This window comes from Mus pahari, chromosome 1 (genome assembly GCF_900095145.1).
Source record: "Mus pahari chromosome 1, PAHARI_EIJ_v1.1, whole genome shotgun sequence".
In the NCBI taxonomy this organism is placed as follows: domain Eukaryota; kingdom Metazoa; phylum Chordata; class Mammalia; order Rodentia; family Muridae; genus Mus; species Mus pahari.
The window spans coordinates 7,964,399-7,986,969 of record NC_034590.1 but is presented as its reverse complement, the minus strand read 5'-3'; the positions used below and the strand labels follow the sequence as shown (position 1 = coordinate 7,986,969).

Below are 22,571 nucleotides of genomic sequence, written 5' to 3'. Positions count from 1 at the left end.
GTGCTGGCGCTGGTGGGGTAGTAGTGGGCATATCCAGCTGCAGCCACACACATGCTGGCCAGTCTGAGCCCAGGGCATATCTGGCTTCCTTTATGAGAGCCTCTCACCCAAATTCCACTCTAATGGTAACCACAAACATTCCAGAAGCTGCCAGTGTGCTAGTATTGAGAGACAGAGCAAGGGAGCGGGGTGGGTCCTTTGTCCTGCATGTAGAACCTGGATTCCAGCCACATGGTTTGCCAGACAGCACTGGCTATTGCATGGCAGCTGATTTTAAAGAAAAAACTCTCATGCCCAGTATGCTTGGACGCCATACTAGAATCCAAAGTCCTCAATGAAGCACTTCTTAATCTCCTGACTCTTCTGGTTGCAAAACACCATAAACGGGGTCAACAGTAGGGAAGGCAAGCATAGATAGTACCTCTGGTGATCCCTGGGGAGCCACCCTCCACCACTCCCCAGCATACTGGGGACTTTGACTTGGTCAAAGTCTCGGGGCGGGGCGGGGCGGGGCGGGGAGGGGACCCTGTGTAGTGTAGATTCAAGGCACCTGGGCCTCACTTCAGGAGGACCCACCCAACTTAGTTACAAGAGGGCCAGGAAACCTGAGGCACTGGAGACACCCAGGCATCTGCTTCCTGGGGTGTACTGTGGACCTTAGAGCCTGACGCTGCCTGCAGGTTTACTCCTGTGCAGGTGCGCTCAGCCTCACAGCAAAGCCCTCAGCTGAGGAAGGTGAACATCTCAGTTACCTTGTGTTGACTCGGCCAGTCAACCTTTGGGACCTCATTTCCCCATCTTTGGCATGGGACTGTGTCTCTTGCAAGCTGCAGGTATGTTAGGGCTCTTGGGCAGAGCAGGCTGCAGCGAGATACATGGGGTCCCAGTCTTGTGTTGCTGGAGGAAACAACACTTGTATGTGGGCTTTTTGGATGACAATGCTTCATGCTTTGATGGATTCAGATCACCTGAAAATAAACTGCCTGGGCAGACAGGACAGGGCCAGGCACGTGGGGACACTCATGCCTGGGAGGTGCCACATAAAGGGTGACCTGCAATCGCCCCTGGGGAAGAAGAGTCTGCTGGTGCTGGTCTAAAGGAAAAACAGAAATGAGCTATTTTTAAAAACCAGGAAGCTCACAAGATGACACGAAATGCTAGAGTCATCTAGAATGTGACAAACAAGATTCTCTGGGGGCACAGCAGACTCAACTGAGCTCTCTAAACCTACCCTAGAACAGAGGTAAGATGGTGGGTGCCTGATGCCTTCAGCCGGCCAGGCTTTCTCCTCCAGCTTCTAAAGACTTCAACTCTATTTTTTTTTTTTTTTTTGTTAACTTCATCCACTTTCGGGAGAAGGAAGTGCACGCCCAGCCAGCCAGCTCCATCCTGCCCTGCGACGCTTGGGCACGGGCTTGAGTCTATTTTTGTGTTCTCAGTTCCCCATATTTTCTGCCTTTTTTCTGTTGTTGTTTACTGTTTTTAAATCCTCCCTCAGTGCTTTTCCATGCATAAGTGATTCCAATTCAAGCCATTTGGAATCCAGGGAAGAAAGCCATCACTTTTATAAATCACCTCCCTCCAGCGTTCTGTCTATTGCGCCTGCCCTTTCCATGCAGTACTATGATAGAGAATTCAGTCACTCTTGGCTCAATCGAGAATGCAAGATCTCCCCTTCCTGGCTGTGTAGGGACACCCACCAGGGACACCTCCATCACTAGCTGAGTGGGTCTGTGTGATAATCTGAGACATCTGGGAGATGACATGTCTTCAAGCAATGTGCTGGCGTCTCTTCCCCACATGTGTTCCTATGGCTATGGTTCTGGCTGGGATGAACGTTCTGTCTTCTGTTGGCTCTTCATGGGGCAGCTCCAGGCCTGGGCTACCTGCCACCACTGGCCCACCCAGACCCTATCCAGGTCCTGCTTAACTCCCTTAGGCCCTGTGCAGGGACCAGCCAGCCCACAGGCAGGAGGGCTCCAAGGGAACCTCGGCAATGTTTATACAAGGGCCACTTTGTACTCGGCTTGTAGCTTCATTTTAATCTTAGCATGCAGCACACACTCAGCTGCTTCTCACCCAAGACTGACATCTTACATGCACATGTGTTAAGCATGCTTGCTTTGTGCAGATTTCTCAGTCTGCATCCCAGGCTGGAGGGAGAGGGGTGGGGTTCTGAACAGCAGAAAATACACTCATCTACCCAGTCCTCAGCAGGGGATAGTAAGGAAGGCAGCTGGTCACTTTGTCTCTGCAGCAGTGTATGTGCCCCAGGCTGGCCACAGTGGGCACCAGTCTCTCTGGTTCACAGGTCAGCTGCCCACCTCAAGTTCCCCTCCAGGCCTCTGTGCATGCCAGTCCTCAGGGATGGCCGGCGGTGGTGGCGGGCAGCAGCGGCAGCGGAAACAGCAGAGCCATCCCTCAAATGCTCCCCTTGGTTACAGGTAGACCCATGGAGGGAACCTCTTCCTATAGAGCCCCTGGGCCAGGTGCTCCTCAGGGACTAGGTAGGCAGGCATGGTCCCCCGTGCCAGCAGCATGTCCCTATCCCCAACCCTCCAGTGTAGACTCTAATGAGAACAGCTCAATGCTGGGGTCCTCCTATGTTTGCAGAGAACTAGCACTGCCCTCTAAGAGCTGTCACAGAGATGCAGAGCACTGGTGCCAGGCCAAGACCCATGGAGAGCACCATACTGTGGCCTGGACCAGAGGCAGGCACTCAGCTGCTGCCTGCCTCAGCCCTATGGGCCCAGGGTTGGGCACCAGGGCAGTAGCTGTAGTGGGTGGGGGGAGGGGGAAGGAGGAGGCTAGCAGTCATTATCACGCAGACAGCACATGCTTCATTTCACTTTTTGGGTGACCAGTGTCTTGTGATGTCTGTGAGCACTGTCTAGACTAGCACTTCTTAACCATGGATTGCGACGTCAATGGAGTGGGTGAGGCCACAAAACAGTGACAAACTAAACAGAAGGGACAGAAAGCAGGTGGGAAGAGCCTCTGCTTATTGTCAGGAGGCATATCTACAAATATGAGCCCTAGTTTGAAGGCTAACAGTTTTCTGGGATGGGACACTGAAGGCCTTGGCCAACTCATCCAGACAGACAGGGCCTTGTGTTTGCAGAACTCTCTCACCCAAAGGCTGGCTTATTTTCCCCCTAGGAAAAGCTTTGGGAGGGGCCCCCTAGTGGTCACCAAGCATCCCTTTGGAAATAACAAGGCTGGGGGAGGGGACAGGAGTTGAGCCTGGCAGCAGGCAGCTAGCCCTGGATGGCATTCTCTAAAGTCTACTGGAATACTAGGCACAGAGAAGATGAACCTTGGATTCTCCTCCTCCTCCCCCTACCTACTACCACCACCACCACGACCACCACCACACCCCTTTACTCCCAGCCCTCTGCAGCAGCGTTAGCCCCGGGCAAAGATTCACTCTGCCTGGGACCACAATTGGCAGTCTAACACACAACTAGAACAGGCACAATCATTTATCCAATGCAGGGCTCAAGAGATGCAGGGTCTTGCTAAAGCCCTTGTTATCTGCAGCCCTGGGCTGAGAATGGGCTCGTCTGTGATGGCAATAGCAAGACAGCCAGGATGACACCCTGGCTCCAGCTGTGACCCAGATGGAGGGACAGCGGTACAGTTCTGGGGGCCCTTAAGTACTAACTGGGATGAAACTACCTTCATTTCTCTGGACATGGCCATTCCCAGAGCAGGGAGACTGAAGAGGCCGGAGGCCACAGCAGGGATGGATGGGTAGGGAAGAGGCACTGGCAAGCTGTTCAGTGCAGAGCTAGGAAAGGCCTGTTCCTAGGTGGACTGCAGGCCCACCTCACACACCCAGGTTAGCACAACAAAGCACAACCCAGAAGACCTGGCCGAGTCCTGAAGCTACACTGCCCTCTTCTGGCCAGTGCTGGAAAGCCCTGTACACCATCAGCCAGACCTGGCGCACATGTGCTCTAATGGGTTTGGAGACAGGGCATGGCACCTCTTATAGTGTGGCAGGCAGCTGAGGAAACATGTCCCACCTGCTTCCCAAATCAGAGCCCCCACTGAGAAGACATCATCTGCCGTTTGGGGTGAGCTTGCATAGGAGCCAGGAGAAGCAGGTGGGAGAGTCTTGCACAGGAGTGGCTCAACCTGGGATGCCCTGCTTCCTGGTGGGCTTAGGTGCAGTTGGTACTTTTGCCTTTGGACAAGGTGCAGCCTTTGTTTGTGGGCTTAGATGCCTATAGTCTGAGCTGGCTGTGGGAGGGCTCAGAGGGGATCTGAGGACCACTCCTTACCCAGAGCCAGTGGGCCATGGCTCCTTCCCTGCTTCTCTAGGCCAGATGTGTTCGCAGCCACTTGCCTGGAGCTAGAGGCAATGTGAAGCATCTTCTGTGGCCTCCCACTCAGGAAGGGCCTCCTGTGATCTTGTCAACACCATCATTTATATGAACTAGCTGGAAGCACCAACCAACAGACTGCCACACTTGGCAAGCTGGGTCATCAAAGCCCTGCCTGCTTGCCTTGAAAAAGAAAACAAAATGCAGCCGATGTTTCATGCAGGAGGTGACCTGACCAGTGGGTTCAGGGGGAACTCCAGGGACACAGCTCTGGGAGCCAACAGGAAAACTCGGGAGAGGCTTAACAGCAGCTACAGGCCATGTATAGGCCTCATGGCTCTGACTGAGCTGACGAGAGGCCCGGACTCTGAAGCCACACATATTCCCATGCCTTCCCTAGATCTACCCAGCAGCTGGGCATGGGATCTGGCCCAGAGAAACAGGAAGAGACCTGGGAGCTACTGGCTGGGATGTGGGATGGCCTGAAGCTCTTGGCTGACAAACTTGATCTGCAGCACAGACCAGCCTGGGCAACATCTAGACCTCATGCGTGATGACTGTGGCCCACAGCTAAGTGGCCTTAGCTGACTCTCAGCTCCACCTAAGGTTTACATGAGCAGACACAGTGGTGCATGCCTGTAATCTGAGCACTTGGGAGGCCATGGTGGGGTGGAGGAGGTCCTGGTATAAATTAAGGCCAGCCTGGGCTACAGTGTGAGACTCTAGTTAACTGTTAAAAATAATTGTCCAAATAAAGTAGGCCCGATTTGTGTTCTGCCCTGACCCAGCGCTGGAAAATGCCCTTCAGAGACACCGAGAGCAGGAAGCAGCCCAGCCGCCCTGGCTTTGCAGTTCTGCCCCAGCTTTCATGACTCTGAGCCCTTGGAGCCAGGTGATCTAGGACCCCCCCACCCCCCCCCCCGACAGATAGAGAAGCTGAGGTGGGAGGGAGGAGCTCTTGGCTCCTGGTGCACTTCTGTGGCATATCCTGAGAAGCGTAGGTGCACTCACTCCTGGACTGAAAGAGAGTGAAGGGGCTGCCACTTAGCACCTCCCCCTCACAGCTCTGAACCAGCTCCGACTCCCCAAAGAGCTCCATTACTGTTAACATAGCTTGCTTGTCAAAAGCCAGGTAGAACCCAGAGCCCATCCCTGTGCTTGGTGCCTGGAACACATGCCCTGTCCCAGGGGGCACTCAACTTTGGGGAAGCCTCCAGTTTATACATATATTCTGGTCCCCTACCTTATGATGAAGTATCGTGGCTTTATGTTAGGATAACAGTGTGATTTATTATTTACCAAATGCGCTAGGTGCTTGGCAGATCAATTTCAATAAAACAATGGATTATAAATGCCGCCAGCAATCTGGCAGTAGCAGTAATCAACAAAACATGTTCTAAATGCTGCATAATAAATTGACTATAATAAACTCATAATGATTCCACTGGCTACATTTCAAAGTTAGCACTAGAAAAACAAAATCACCAATTTGAGTTTGGCATGAACGTCCCTGGGTTTCCTCAGATCACTCCTGTCCACAGCTGTATCAGGAGATGCAGGTGCCACATGCTGCCCTTGAGGGCTGAGGTCACAGCAGCAGGGCCATGTAGAGGCCCACAGTATGTAGGCCCTGGCTGGCCCCTGCCCATCTCTCGGATTCCCAGCGGAATTCCCAGAAATGCAGATAGGGCTGGCCTTTTGCAGGGCAAGAATCCCCTTTTGGACACATAAAGTAGAAAGTGGAGTAGCTGCTTCCTCTGGGGTGTGCTGAACTCAGGAAGAGTCAAATTCATGGCCAAGGTGGGCTCCAACTAGAGCTCCTCGGGGATGGCAGGGACCTCAGCCTCTGCCCCAGGACTGGGTTCTAGCACCCTGTCCTCTGGTCCTAGCCACACAGGCCAGAGTCAGAGAACATCAGAAAACTCTTGGAAAAGCAGTGGGAATTTGTGGTACGGGTCAAAGTGTCAGCTCCTTAGAGACAGAGGCAGGAGGATTGAAACTTCAAGTCCCTAGACTAGAAGACTTAGTAAGACTGTCCCAAAATAACAAGTGAGAAGAGGGCTGGCAGTGGGTATGGCTCAACACTAGAGTATTTGCCAAACGTGTTTAAGGCCCCAGGTACCAGGAGGTGCCATGAGGCCTGGGTGAGGTGGAAGAGGTCAGAGAGGGGAAGCCTGGGGCAATCACAGAGCCTGAAGAGACCGGGTGGCCTTGTCAATGCTGAGTCAAATCTGAGGTAGCCAACCCTGTCCCCAATCCCTATGACCATGCATGCGCCCAGCACTCTGCTGTGTCTCAGCTACCCCAGCCCCACCCAGCACCCAGTTGAGCCTGCTGCCTGGAGGCAGCTCATACACAGCTCTCAGGCCTAAACACAGGCCTATTCTGAGGTTCCATGCAGACATCTGCTTTTGTGGACTTGTGCTGCTAGGCAAGCCAGGGAGACTCACTCTGAGGTCCTGTTGTAGTCATGGAGGGGATGGGGTGGCAACCACTGGCAGTCCTAAAAGCTGGTGTCTAGGGTTCCTCAGGTCTCTCTTCCTGGATCCCACTTGGCTTATTGGCTTGGGCCCCAGGAAGATGTCTTTATCAGCCTGCTCCTCATATACCCTTTCTGCCACTATTATGGGAAGTCCTGACGTATGTATGTTATCTCCACTCATAGATATGTCAACTAAGGCAGAGAGAGATGAAGTTTTCCTTACAGGAAGCTGGGCTTGAACTTGCTTGTGGGCAGACTGGCTAGTCATGTGCCAGCATGGGCCCTGGGACTGAGTGCTTATCTCTCTCCTATTTGGTAGTCACTACTCAAAGCATGGAGTCGATCTCTGCAGTTCATTAGCTGTCTGTCCATGCACTGTGCTCCCCCTAGGTAGACATGGGCTCCCATGACCTGCAGCAGGGCCAAAGCCACACAGTGAACAGCTATCACAGGAAGCCAAGGCTGGGGGATGAGTGTAGCAAGTGGCTGAGAAGGAAACTGATGGTACAGCAGGGCACCCCCAGCCATCCCAAGAGTAGGCTGTGCCACTGCTAAGGAGCCCAAGCAACGTCTAAGAACCAGCCAGGCAGGGTGGTTTATGCCTGTAATCCCAGGACCTGGAGGTAGAGGCAGGATTGCTAAGTTCTTAGTCAGCTCTAGATAGACCTTCTATCAATAAAATAAAACAAAACAGAAACAGACGTTTAAGAACCAGGTAGGACAGGAGCCCTTCTGGTCAGCTGATGCTCACAGCACATCTGATGGCTAAGGCAAGAGGTTGTATAGCTTGTGAGCAAGCTCCAGACTTCAAGGGCCTTAGCAGCCCAGCATGGCTTAGCAGCCTGGCATGGCTGGACCCAGCCCTGGTCACTGTCTGGTGGTGATCATGGAGTGACCATTAGGAACAGCAGTATCAGTGAGTACAGATCCCTCCAAACCCAAGGATGGCATTCTGGTATGCTCTGCCCACATCTGCCCTAAGTGGCCTTGTGCGGAACTGAGGGTATGGCAGAGCCGAAGCAATGGCTGCGTGTGGTGAGGAGCCTGGTGGTTAAGGATAACAGGTTTTAGGGTGGGGAGTACCAAATACAGGGAACTTAATGGTTGGAAGCACAGCTTGGAAGAAGCTGGGGATAGTAAAAAAGAGGTCCCCCACCCCCTTCACAACTCCACAGGAAACTACTTGAAATCTTGTTGGCACTCTGCCTCACGGTGTTTGTTTATAGGGTGCAGGTCTTAGGCCCGGAGAACTTGGCATTCAGGCTGACAGCTATAGCAGAGAAGTCTGGACCCAAGGCTTTGCTGTAACTAACCCTCTTGGGACAGGGGCCCAGAGGCCTCTGGGTGACCCAGATGTGGAGCATCTACCTCTGTCCTGGCTATTCACGTGCACAGTGGGGTGACGGCAGCTCAGCCTCGCTTACCAAATATCTCCATCCTTGATCGTCCGGTCATTGGGGGCCCCGGCATGGCCATAGTGCAGCACGGCCGCGTTCTCACCGCTGTAAAGAGCCACAGAGGGTAGTTAAGAGCTCACTGGTACCCAGCAGGCCCTGGAGGCTGGACCAGGCCCACAGCCAGGAGGAAAGGAACGTGGTGTTCCTGCCTGACAGAAAGCTGGGAGCAGTTTCTTGGGTCTGACAGCTGCCTTCTGGGCTGAGGGTGCAGGCAGCGCATGCAAAGATCAGAGGCACGGGCCTGGAGAAGGGATGAAGGCAGGGAGGTCTCACAGGAAGGGTGCTGGCGGTCTCTGGAACATCTTTGTCCTATCCAGGGCCAGTGGCTTCTTGTTCCCTGTCCCATGCTGCTACCCTAATGAGCTACCCTTTAGGAAGAACTTATAAGTCTATCTGTGTGTGTGTGTGTGTGTGTGTGTGTGTGGTGGGAGGGGGCACCTGGGTGTAATATTTATGGCTCCATTCGGGAGTCTCAAGAATCATAAAAGTAGAAATAATGATTTTTCTCTCTATCCACCAGAGAAGCACATTTCCAAGGACTGAGATGCTCGGATGTATTATTCATGCGCAAGGATGCTCACTCGCATCAGCAAGAGTGCCAGCTTCTGTCCAGGCAGCACAGGGACCAGGCTGGAAGGACAGAGCTCCCCACTGCCCAAGACTTACCTGCAGCAGATACAGGTGTAAGAGGTGTGGCGCATGCCACCCCTAGAGTAACAATAATGCTGGAACAGGCTGTGGAGAGAGAGAGAGACACATGGTGGGCTGTTACTGGAGTCAATACAGCCTTGCTCTTTGAATGAAGATCCCCTACATGGACCTGCTTCTGCTGCACCACCGAGAAGGCTGGAGTTCCCCAGTGAGTGTGAGCAGAGGCTGGCTCTGGGACACAGATCCTTGCTGGGGAACTTGACAGAGACACTGTCAGGACTCCTGGGCAAGCAGAACATTGGCGCTTGACTCTTGGGAGACATGCTGGGATGAGGGACACACTTCTGTCACGCTGGAGGGGTCTCACTGTGAATCTGTGAGCACGGCTAAGGAGCAGCATGACCCAGTGTGTTATCCTGGGCTGCCAACAGATGGGGTGGCAGGGCTGGTGCGAGTGGGCAAGGCAGGGCAATCTCCAGGGAGGTGAGGAGGTTCCTGCTTGAGAAAGCAATAAGCCAGCTGGGCTTCGGGAAATACTCATACCTTACATATGTAGGCCCAACAGCGCAGGCTGAAAGGATGGATGACCCTGACCCCAGTGTCAAGGCCTGCCTTTGGGAGAGTGGGCTATCATTATAGTGTGCATAGTGACGAGGAGGGCAGGAGGTGGTCCAGCCTTCTACAAAGCTCAGCAATGAGAACACATGTGTTGGGGGAGGAGCAGTGAGCTGCCTCCTCAGGAGGCTGTCCAGATGAGGATGGACCAGACCTGTCACATCAGAAGGCTGAACTCCCAGTGCACATGGTGGCATATACCTGTAATCCCAGCCCCTGGGACACTGAGGTAGAGGATTGCTATGACAAGCTTGGGATACATGTCAAAATCCTGTCTTCAACAATCCAAAACCAACCAACCAAGAACAAACATCAGAAAGCTGGGCCGGAGGGAAGACAGCCTGAGCAGCAATCTCTGGCTTCACAGTGCAATTCCAGTATCCACAACAGAAGGCTCAAAGCTGTCGGAAACATCAGCTTCAGGAGACAGTCACCTTCATCTGACCACCACGGGCACCAGGCATGCCTATGGCACACATACATACATGCAGGCGGGCAAAAAACTCATACACATACATACAAATAAAAATAACCCTCTCCTACCACCTTGACAAGTCCCCACTCTGAAATCTTGGCTAGTCTGGAACTCTAGACCAGGCTGGCCTTGAACTCACAGAGATCTTCCTGTCTCTACCTCCTGAGTGCTGAGACTAAAGGCAACCTCCACCAGCCTGACTTTTTTTTTTTTTTTTAATAAAGAAAACTGAATCCTAGGGAGGCTGCACTGCCCAGAGCTTTGGAATCCCCCCCTCAGCCCCCCCCCCCCCCCCGCCTTGGACCTCAGCATTAGGCCACAGGCTCAGCCTCTGCAGAACTAGCTGCTAAGGGGATGACCGTGGAGAGCTGCCTTCACTCCATCCCAGAGGATCCAGTATATTCTCCCTACTGGTCCCTGACTCAACCCTGTCCCAACAAGCAAGCCAAGGTGGTCTTATCCCGCCTACTGTCACCTGCAGAGTGCCAAAGGCAGCCCCCGGGCACACTGAGAGGCAGCCCTGCCTGCCCTGCACGTTCTAGGCTGTTTTGGAAAGTGTCTGCGTGGAGGAGTTTAATCTTAACCGTAAACACAAATTATGTGTAATTGTTATGATTGGGTATTAAGTAGTTGTTATGCAGAAACGGTTCCACTGGATTCGATCGGCTTTCAGACTTGCCTTGAAAAACCTCCCAGGATAATTGGGTGTCTTACAAGTGAAATGTTTCCTCAACACAAAGGATTTGAGGAGCTGTGGGGAGGTGGGGAGACACTCACTCCTTCCCTTAGCTGGTCTCATAGTCACAATGGGAGCATCTAGGCCAAGCAGTTAGACCTTAGCCAGAGAGGACTCCACCTGCCCGGGCAGTCAGTCTCCTGCTACAAATCTCTGAGCTGCAGAGGGAGCCTCAGAAATAGCTCCCTCTGTCTGGCACGCCTCTAAGACACCCGTGGTGATTCAGTGCTCCTCAGCTTTCAGTGACTTGGTTCTTTCACAAACATCAGGGGACCACATGGCCATTTTCACAGGGGTGGAGACAGATGGCCTACACATGACCGCAGGTGCTACTGGGATTGTCTGGCTTGCCCCTGGCATACATGTATGGGCAGCAAACGTATTTCACCAGACGGAGCCTGGGGCCTCATCTCAGCAGAGACAACCAGCTTTCCTTGTATCCTTGGCTTCTGTGGAAGAGAAAGGCAATGCCCAGTGCAAGGTATGGTTTATAGTAGTGTCTAACAGACAGGTAAGGAAGACCCACTTTTCAACGGTAAGCCTCAGCCCAACAGTGGCCATCTTCCAGCCTCATGTATGACTCCACATTCCCACAAGACGGAGTTCCAGGAGAATCACCCCCACACAGAGCACTCACCCTAAAGTGAGTCTGCTGTTCTTCACACTGGACGCGTGGTAGCTAGCTGCTGCTGGTATTTTGGGAGTTCATGGAACCTTGGGAACATGGGGCCTGCTGGTGGACACAGGCTAACTGGGAGTGGGCCTGAGGTAACCCACCCCTCCCTGAGTCCAGTTCTCCACCTGCTGATCCCCCAAGATGAGAGGGATGCTGTCCAACCCTCCTGAGGCCACAGCCGGAGCTGTTTCCATTGCAGGCCTTTTCTGCCACAATGGGCTGATGGTCCCTGCACTGTGAGCCAAACCCAAGCCTTCCTCCCTTAGGCTGCTCCAGTCAGCTCTTCCGTCACGGTCATAGGAAAACAGCCAGTGCAAGACCCAGCCCTACACATGTGAGGCCAGCACTCCACTACTTGGTGTTTGGATTTTTAATTTTTTTCGGACAGAAGAACAAGGACACATGGATGGTTTAGAGGTGATAATACGTAGACTAAGTGGCCACCACATTTTCTGTAGGCTTCTAGCCTGGGCTGTGGTGTGTAAAGGTGCCCAAGTTCTAAGGAAAGTAAGGGTGAGGCAGGGGCCTGTGAGGTGATGATGTGCTTATGATTTGTAAGGGGCAAGTGCTTTGAACTGAGCCACAGTTGCCACGTGGAACAATGCAAGGCTCCGTGCAGCTTGGTCTGAGCTCAGCAGGCAGAGATGGGATGAGCAAGCACGGGCCAGGGAGTGAAGCAGTCTGACCCCCACATCATATGCCAGGACAATTCTAAAAGGTCTCTCTGCAGCTTCATGGAAAATAGGTCAACTGGAAGGCAGAGAAGGAGGGGTCTGGCTAACTTAGCAATGGGAAGGCAACTGCTGAGGGGCCCAAGTCCATGGTCGCAATTTGCCATAGGGTGCCAGCTGCCCCTACGTTAGTGCAGTATGTGAATTGATGGAGAGTTGCTGCCAGAAACTTTCCAGCCTCCCACACAGAGGTGCAGCGTGAAACAGCACAGGAGGCAAAAAGCAAGGCACACAGGCCAGTCAGCCTGGGGACCGGGAAGCCACAGCTGAAGTGCCATGTGGGCACACGAGAGGCAGAGGCTTAGATCTGAGAGGTCATCCACACATCAAGCTGGGCCTGCCTGGTGACGCACACACAGGCAGGGCGTGAAGCTACCAAGTAACAGAGTGTGTAGCCTGTTGGGCTTTGCAGGGCACAGGCACCTCAGGATTCAAATGCAGGCGCATGTGTCCTGGTTTCCCTGTCCAAATGACAATGACCTCTGGGGTTTAGAAACCCTCAAGCAGGGTGTAAACAAAATACTCAAGCCTTTGATGGTGACAGTGGAGTTGTTAGCAGGAGGGCACACGAATCCAAACTGCACAGCCTCAAGAGTGCCAGCCAAGGACTAAAGATACCGTCATAGCATAGGCCCTATATACACATCTGTCAGTCTCAGGACCCCAGCACGTCACACACATCACACTCACACACCCCATACACACATGCACAGCACGGGCTTTTATACTCGTCTTATACATGCCACACACAGCATTCACACATATCACATATGCCATAGACAAACCACAGTTCAGTTCTCACATATGCACATCACACACATATCACATGTATACAGTAACTTGCCCACGGCACACAAATACCCACCACACATGCTATACACATCATACTCTAGATACCACAAGAGTACGTGGCATAGGCCATATACACACCGTGATGCTCTTATACAATAAATACATATTAGACCCCACAACTATGAACTCACAGACCTATCATGTCCTACCATTATACACTCAGCACAAATGCATCATGCCCCCCCACCACATACTATAGACTCACACTCCCATCATACACCCCTACAACCACTGTGGAATAACACACCCACCACACCCCACACCCACTATGAACTCACATACCCAAAATGACCAATGCATACAAAATTTTCATATACAACAAACAGCAGGTTGAGACCTTCCCTGACCCAAGGATTTCTAAAAACAATGCCTGAAACCTTAAACACATAGGGTATAAGTAACACCTAAAAGGACAACATGAAGCCAGGTATCAGTGGCTTTAATTCTAGCACTTGGGGGGCAGAGGCAAGTGGATCTCTGTGAGTTCAAGGTCAGACTGGTCTACCAAGCAAACTCTAGGACAGCCAGTACTGTTACACAGAGAAACTCTGGAAAAAAAAAAAAACCAAACAAATGGACAGAATGGAAATAACTGGAAATGACCAGTCTCCCCACTAGAGGATGACAGACAGCACGACAGATCTGGGAAAACCTGTTTTTCTTCTGTAACTCTGTGATTTGCACACAGTACAGGGATGGTGCTAGATCCCACTGCTCTTCTGGAAGCATGGGACCAAAAGCCCAAGCCAGGCCCAGACTCTCACTCTGCCTACAGATCAGGGTGTAGCTCTCAGCTACTGCTCCAGAGCCTGTCTGCACACCGCCATGCTTCCCAGGATAATGGACCCTGGGAATCTCTGAAATAGTAGGCAAACCCCAATTCAATGCTTTCTCGTAGGAGAGCTCCCTTTGCTGTGGTGTCTCTTCACAGCAGTAGGACAGTGACTAAGACAGGCACACTGACTAGAGTGCTGACCAAGGGACTTTCTGAAGTCAAAGGGGCTGCCAATGTGCCAGCTACCCACCTGCCCACACATCCCTACTGCCTGGGCTCCTGAGGCTCCTGTCTGCTTGGCCATTCCTCCAATACCTTTGCCATAATTTTTCCCAAGCCAGCCTCAGGTAAGAGTTGCATTGTATCCAGGCATAAATAAGAGCCTAAGGTAACCTGGGAGAATCTGCACAGTGAATAACAAGGTGGATGGAGTCACTACAGTGACAGAATGGACTCAGGGCCATTTGTCAGTGTCTGGAGATGACTAATGGGGCAAAACCCAGCAAGTGCCCAGGCCCATGTCTGTACAGACCGTGTCCCCAGGGAGAGCATTCTGGGCCTGCCTCTCTGGGCACGTGGCCCTGCTCTAGTTCTTGAACAGGATAAGCAGTCCTAAAAAATGCACCAGCTGATTAAGCGAACAGCAGAAGGCATGCCCTAATAGCAAAAGTCAGCTGAGGTTTTTTTGTTTTGTTTTGTTTTTTAACCAAGACTGGTGGCTCTTGAGGTTGGGGCCTTGGAGGTGAGCAGAGGCAGCTTAAGGAGGTATCTCTGGCTACACCATCCCCCAGGCTGGTCTTTGATGGACATCAAGATACAGAGAATGGCATGATCAGGCTCCTGGGAGGGAAGACAGCCAGGGAGATGCAGGCCACAAGGCCACGCAGAAAGGCTAAGGAGAGTGAGTACTCTGGGCATTGGCTGTGAAGCCGAGAGGAGGAAAACTGTGTGGCTTGAGGAGTCCCGTCCCACCCTAAGTCACTTGTCCTCAGTTTTTTGATGAACAACATGCACATACTGCCTCCTGGAGCTCTGCTAAGTCATGACTCAGACACTAAGCCCCCAATCTGCCACTTGTCACCTATGTGTGCCTGATGGGCCCCAGTCTCATTTGTGAAAAATGGGATAGTGGTATCCCACTTCCTCTGGCTTAATCAGCAGAATACATGGATTGGTGATTGACACACGATGAGCACCATGTATACAACATGCTTGCCTACCTGTTCTGAGGTATTAAGGGGAGCTCACAGGGTAGATCCCTCTCCTGTAAGAAATGGAAAATCTGTGGGCATCTAGCACTGGGCACATGCATGCACAGACACTGGGACAGACCTAGAGAAGGCTAGGGACAGACATGGCTCTGTGTGTGTTTTAAATGATCAAATGGGTTTCCTAGCATGTTGCGAGAAGGGCCTGGCATAAAGCCTTAGGTTAAAGCCAGCAGAGCATTACTAGCAGAGGGCCTGACAGCATCACAGCACAGCCTGCACCAACGTGGCATCATTAGCCACAGGCGAGCTGCAACAATGATGGTGGCATCTTTGCCTCTATCAGTCTCTCCTTCATTCTGGTGCTCCCCAAAACTCTATAATCCTTCCTCCCGCCAACCCTGCCCTAGTACTAGTCAAGAGGACTTGACTGGGGAGATGCCTTCCTAGCTTAACTTCACAGAGGTCCTGCCAATCTTACCACAGGGTGTGGGTAGGACGTCTTGGGCCTGCATAGACCATCCTCAGCCATTTGTCCTAACGTCTCTGCTCCTGATGGGTAGGGTAGCTCTGTGCATTGGCTACCTCTCTTGCTTCTGTGACCAAACACCCGATAAGAAGCAGCAACAGGAAGGAAGAGCTTATTTTGCCTCAGATGTGAGGGTGTAGTTCATCATGGTGGCAGCAGGGGTGTGAGCTAGCTCATTCACAAATCTTAGCATTGACCTGGCTTTTTTCTTTTTTCCATCTAGAACACCAGCCCATGGGACAGTGCTATCCACAGTCAGGATGGGTCTTCTTCCCTCTGATAACTGTCTCTGGAGAAACCCTCATGGACATTAACCCCGACACTTGTGATCTAAGGCCCTATCATGGAAGGATGGAGGCCAGTGGGTTCCGGCTTGGTGTCTGTAGAGTTTCAGATTTGAATGCTTTCCAAAGCCTCAGGCCCGTCAGATGTGTGGGTTGGGATGGCACCTTTTGCACATCCATCCTGGGAAGACTGATTGAGATCATGCAGGGAAGGGCTTTGTGTTGCATAAATCCTGGTGGCAGAGGGTGCTATGATAACACCCTCTGCATCTGTGCACAGGGTCTGCAAGGACTTTCAGCTCCACCCAGCCTGGGAGGAAGAGGCACCAGGTGGCTGGTGCCAAGCAGCAGCTGGTGCTCGGAGAGAGGATGCTGGGATACGGGAACCCCAGAGGACCAGACTCACTAACCAGAGGCAAGGGCAGCAGCGGAGTCTGCAGTGGTCATGGCGGCAGGCAGGAAGGTGAGCAGCGACTGTGCAGCAGCTCCCCTCATGGAAAGGCCTTATCAAGGTATGGGATAATTAGCATTTTAATTGGATAATTGGGAATTCTAAATTGCCTATCTTCTATTAAGCATAACTGAGGACATAACATGACATTCAATTAACAAATCATCCCCTTTATTCTTGACATGCTTGATTAAGCTGAGTTTCTGACTTTGTCCATATCAGTTATTGGAAGAAGAAAAAAAATATGCCAAACTGAGCTCAACGTGTTGCTTTAATTTGTCAAAGCCCTGGCTGCAGTAGACTACTAAAATTCTCCATTCGTATTCTCTCTCTCTCTCTCTCTCTCTCTCTCTCTCTCTCTCTCTCTCTCTCTCTCTCACACACACACACACACACAATCTTAGAAATTAAGATATTCCTAACTTTTAGACAAATTATGCACAGTGGGGGCTGAAGAGATGGCTCTACGGCTAGGCGCACTTGCTCTTCCAGAGAATGTGGGTTCAGTCCCCAGCACCCATGTGTCAGTTCACATCTGTAGCTCCCATCCCACGGGTTTCTGAAGCCTTCTTCTGGCCTCCAGCATCTGGTCTACTTGCAATACATGCAGTGAAAACACCCACACACATTAACTAAAAATAAACCTCGTTAAAACTTGTACACATTGTTTGCCATGGTGGCACACCTTCACTCTCAGCACTCAGGAGGCTGAGGCAGGCAGAGTTCTGTGAGTTCGAGGTCAGCCTGGCTACATAGAGAGCTCAGCCTGACAAACACTTCACAGTGAGATTCTGTCAACTGCCCCATCAGCCAGTGATAACCTCTATTAAATATTTGGAACATCCTTCTAGGCACTTTTAAAATGCATAAACACAGGTTTAAAATATAATTAGCTGTCAAGTGTTTTACTGAAATATGACATCGATGCAGGCAGGATTCAGATCCTAAGGAGGCAGCATAATGAACTGGTACCACATAAGTGCCCCCCCCCTCGCCAGCCCCTCCTGCCCACTCGTGGCCTGACTCCTGACACTGCAGATTGGGCTTGTCGGTTTTTGAGCTTGCTGTAAGTAGGCACAGGCGGCATGTTCTCCTTAGTGTCTGGTGTCTCTTACCACCCAGAGTCCTGAGTATGAGATGCGTGGGTGGCAGGTGCTCCTGTCTGTCTGTCTGTCTGTCCGTCACACCAGCATTTTACTGCTGCTTTGGAATCACTGGAACTTAACCACGTGACAGACGCACTGTAAGTGCTGAAGGGGTTATTTTGGTTGCTTAGTCCCATGACTGGGGCAGAACATCATGGTGGAGGTTGGCAGGTAGGGCTCAGGAGTGTTTTCACTGTGGACGGGAAAGAGAAAGAGCACACAGGAAGAGGCCAGGGCAAGATGCTGCCCCAGTGAGTACTTCCTCCAAGTTGGCCCCCATCCCATCTCTCACCGCCTCCCAGCAAAGTGACACATTATGACAGCTTCAAGAGACCGGAGCACTGGTTGGGATGGAGGCCTGGTGATCTGACTGTTTCTAGTCACACCATCACAGATAGACCTAGAGGTGGGCTTCACAGATCTGCAGTTTTGTTCATTCAACCCAGTTGACAGTCAAGATTAACCACCAGAGGGCTAAAGCCACAGCTCAGCAGATGAAATTCCTTGCCATCCACACAGAAGGCCTGAGCTAGTGTCCCAGAACCCACACAAAAGCCAGGAATGTGCATAATCCCTGCACTCCTACAGGGAGACAGGATATGGAGAAAGAACCCCAGGAAACCCAAGGGCCAGAGAGCCTGGTGTGTACATCAGAAACAACAGGGACACTGTACCAACACAGCTAGGACTGACATCCAAGGTTGTCCTCTGACCTATACACCTGAGGCACTGCACATGTATAGCCGAATTTACATGTAGGCATACATGCTATTACCCATTACATGCACACACACACACACTTTAAAAAGTAATCACTGGGGCCAGAGAGAGAGATGGTGCAGTGGTTAAGAGCACTGCCTACCCTTGCATAAAAGGATCTGGTTTTAGTTCTTAGCACACACTTGGTAACTCACAACCATCCATAATTATAGTTCCAAGGGATCTTCCAGTCTCCATGGCCACTAGGCACACATGTGGCACACATGCATACATGCAGGCAAAACCCTCTAACACATAAGATAAAAATAAATACACCTTTAAAAACAACTGTCGTGGTTAGGTCTCACTGGCTGAGTAGAGCCCAGTGTATTTTCCACTCTAGCAGTGGGCCTTGAGGCTGCTCCCACGGCACAGCCATTATGAATGCTGCTACTGCAGAAGCCATCTGGTCTTTTGGGACCCTTGTACATGCTTCTCTGTTAAGCTGACATCTGGGAATAGAGGTATGACGTCACAGGGTCCTGTGTGAGTTCAGCTCTAATAGAGAAAGACGAAGAGGTTTTCCAGGTGGCCACATGCATGGAGCCTCTGATTTTTCCCCCACTTCCCACCTGTGCAGGGAGGGAGCCGATCCAGGCAGGTCTACAGACAAATAGCCTGCCTGCTCCGGCTGAGTACCCAAGGCTTTCAAAACTCTGCTCCTTGTCAGGAATCCCATGTCTATGCCGGTTCCACTCTGAATGCTGCGTGCCTAGGACCGACCGTTTCTCCACACTGCCCCTGCTTCTCCCCTGCAGGCAGCCTGCCCTCTTGTCTGGTCACTGGTGACCTTCCTGCTCATCTCCTTGAGGATATCACAGGACTCCTCTGCTTAAACCCAACATTTACAGCCCACCTCGATGCCCTAGTTGCTTTCATTTTCTTAGTTTTCCTTCTTGTTCCTGATATTGCCAGGCAACCTCATGCCTCTGCACCACTGGGTATGCCCAGTCTCTGCAGAGAGCAGGCTCACTTAGAAATCCACGGTGTGGATTCTTGCCTTCTCTAGGAATGATTTATTTCTCTTTTCTTTTTTCTTGTCTTTTCTTTCCTTCCTTCCTTCTTTCTTCTCTCTTTCTCTTTAAAGAATATTTATTTTTATTTATATGAGTACACTGTCCCTGTCTTCAGACACACCAGAAGAGTGCATCGGACCCTGTTACAGATGGTTGTGAGCAATCATGTGTTTGCTGGGGAATTGAACTCAGGACCTCTGAGTAGTCAGATATCTTAACTGCTGAGCCATCTCTCCAGCCCTCTAGGAATGATTTCTACTGACTTGTACCCAGGGAGGCCAGTCCTGAGACTGGGTAAAGAGTATTTGGTTTCTGCTTTAATCTTCACATACACATCTGCTTACCATTTGTCTGCCCAGCCATCTATCCATCCACCCACCTACCTACCCACCCACCCACCTACCCAACCAACCATCCATCCATCCATCCTCCCTCATCTGCTATGGGCTGGGGTTTATGTTTTGTTCACTGCAGTCTGACCCCATATAGTGCTTGGCACACACGATGTTTGAGCTACATTTCTGAAGAGAGACTGAATAACTAACTGTGAATAAGTCGAGCTGGCAGTATGCAGCTTATGATTTACACACCAGCCACATGCTGTCAGATATCTAGCTTACTTCCACCTGGGTTATGATGGACACTCCTGGCCATGTCCTTTTCTTTTCTTTTCATTTCTTTTCTTTCCTTTTCCTTTTTCTTTTTATTTTTTATTGGATATTTTTTTTATTTACATTTCAAATGTTATCCCCTTTCCCAGTTTTCCCCCCTCCCAGAAGCCCCCTATCCCATCCTCCCTCTCCCTGCTTCTATAAGGGTGTTCCTCCATCCACCCACCGACTCCCACCCTTGATTCCCCTACACTGGGGCATCTATGGAGCCTTCATAGGACCAAGGACCTCTCTTCCCATTGATGCCTGGCAAGGCCATCCTCTGCTACATATGCAGCTGGAGCCATGTGTATTCCTTTGCTGATGGTTTAGTCCCTGGGAACTCTGGCGGGTCTGGTTGGTTGATATTGTTGTTTTTCCTATGGGGTTACAACCCCCTGGCCATGTGCCTTTTCCCTGGCATGGTCTCCAGGCATAGCCATGGAATTACTGGATACATGCATTACTGGATACATGTTTAGCCTCAGAGAGTGTTCTGTGACTAGTTCCCTGGACACTCAGAAAAGACTCTCAAGGTCCTTAGCAGCACCGCACCTTGGGGCCTGTCTGCCCACAGGATTGGGCATCTGGCAGGCAAAACACCAGGTACTTTACTAATAAACCGATGAATTTGAAATGCTTAGACCTCGTATTTCTTCCCTTCTGAATGGTTTGTTCCCTTTTGAAAAATGTGGATGTTCATCTTCTTATTGATCCTTACGGGATTTATATATGGAAGGTTCTAGGCAGCGGTGTGGCCTCTCATCCATGTAACATTCTCTCCTCTGCTCTTTAATCTTCTTTATGGTATTTCTGGACAGATCATTTACATTTTTATTGGTCTGGTGTTGACTTTTTTCTTTACGGCCTTTTCCTTTGGCATCATATTTAAGATTTCTCTTTCTTATCCCTGTGATTATATAAACTATCCCTTTGTGTGTGTGTGTGTGTGTGTGTGTGTGTGTGTGTGTGNGTGAGAGAGAGAGAGAGAGAGAGAGAGAGAGAGAGAGAGAGAGAGAGAGAGAGAGAGATGGGCAGGCTTCTGTTTCCCTACCTACTTTCTCAGCCAGCCCTTAATTTACTGGACTAAGTAAGGTTCTATGGGAGGGCCCAGCTAGTCATCTTAGTGTTGCTGTGTCCACACACCTGACAAACAGCTGAGGTAGGCTGGCTCCTCTGGACCATGTCTTGAGAGCTTTGGCCTGTCATGGAGGGAAGGGAGGGGGTGTGGTATGGTGGCAGGGGTTGAAGTTGAGGCTTGGTCACATGGCTGTGGACCAGGAAGCAGACCAAGTAGGCAGGAGCCAGGGGCAAATAGACTCTTCCAAGGATACCCCAATTGACCTACTGACCCCAGCTAGACCTACATCCTAAAGGTTCTACAGCCTTCCAATGTGTCCCCTTGGCAGCACATCTAAAACATGAAGTTTCAGATTCAAACCATAACTGCTCCTGTTTGCTTTCTCTCACAAATTGGCCTCACAGATCATCATCTGGTTAAAAGATGAATTCTTTACACACACACACACACACACACACACACACACACACGTGTGTGTGTGCGCGTGCGCGTGCGTGCATGTGCACTCATCCCCTCCATCACTTGTCTGTGCTTAAGTGCAGTGACTGTCTCCTGCTCTCATTAGGACTTGCAGGAGGAGCACCCTCTCCCCATATAGCTGGCACAGCACACACTAACTCTCTTATTTATTTATTTATTTATTTATTTATTTATTTATTTATGATTTTCAGAGTGACACATGTGACAGTGGTCAGGTGACACACAGGAGGCAGAAGCTCCAAGCCCATAGTATATGGGTCAGGTGGGAAATTCTAGGTCAGAGCATCCATCTGGGGCCAGGCTATCTGAGCAGGAGAGCCCCAGCTTTGGATGGCCCCACAGGAAGAAGGGAATGCTGCTTGCTGATGGTTCTCTACCTGATTCTGGCTGGAGTCAACGTCTGCTCACAACTGAACAGACCCCACTAGTCATCTCTAAAAGTGCCTCCCTTCTCCCACCCAACCCCACCCCTGCCCCGGAACAGGAATCACCCAGAGAAACTCAGGCCACATGATGTCTGGGAAACAGAAAGCCTGCACTGTGTAGGGAGATGATGTGACCTGACCCAATCCAGAGGCCATTTTCTTCCCAATTTACTCTGGGAATTTACTTTTAAGCTGATACTTGCCAAATTGGAAAATTATACTTAAGATAGAGATAAAAGGTTTTCTTTTAGATTGGCAGTGGCAGTGGTGGTGCACACCTCTAACCTTAGCACTCAGGAGACAGAGGCAGGCAGATCTCTGGGTTAGAGGCTAGCCTGGTCTACAGAATGAGTTCCAAGACAGCTGGAGCTATACAGGGAAGCTCTGTTATGAAAAAACAAACAAACAAACAAACACAAAAATAAAATTTAAAATAAGAGTTTTAAGGTCTTTATGAGGAGCTGGAGAGGTATGTGGCTCAGTGGTTAAGAGAACTGTTTTTGCAGAGGCCTGAGTTCAGTTCCTAACATTCCTATGGAGAGGCTCACAGCTGCCTGTAAGTCTAGGTCCAGGATCTGCTGCCCCCTTCTGGCCTCCAGGGGCAGCTATACACATGTGGTGCACAAAACCCTGCTGACACACACATATGTACACACAAAGCCAGATCTTTGCCGGGTGTGGTGGCACAAACCTTTAATCCCAGCACTTGGGAGGCAGAGGCAGGCGGATTTCTGAGTTCGAGGCCAGCCTGGTCTACAGAGTGAG

General features: G+C 51.0%; 1 protein-coding gene across 1 annotated transcript in view; it reads right to left on the bottom strand.

Annotated features, from left to right (window-relative positions):
* Pepd (peptidase D) overlaps positions 1–22,571 on the bottom strand; it is a 133,876-nt gene that overhangs the window by 14,442 nt on the left and 96,863 nt on the right. The window contains exons 10-11 of the mRNA XM_021200673.2: positions 8,934–9,002; positions 8,235–8,312 (exon numbers count right to left, since the gene is read on the bottom strand). Coding sequence (XP_021056332.1) covers positions 8,235–8,312; positions 8,934–9,002 — 147 coding nt within the window. The remainder of the gene's footprint in view (positions 1–8,234; positions 8,313–8,933; positions 9,003–22,571) is intronic.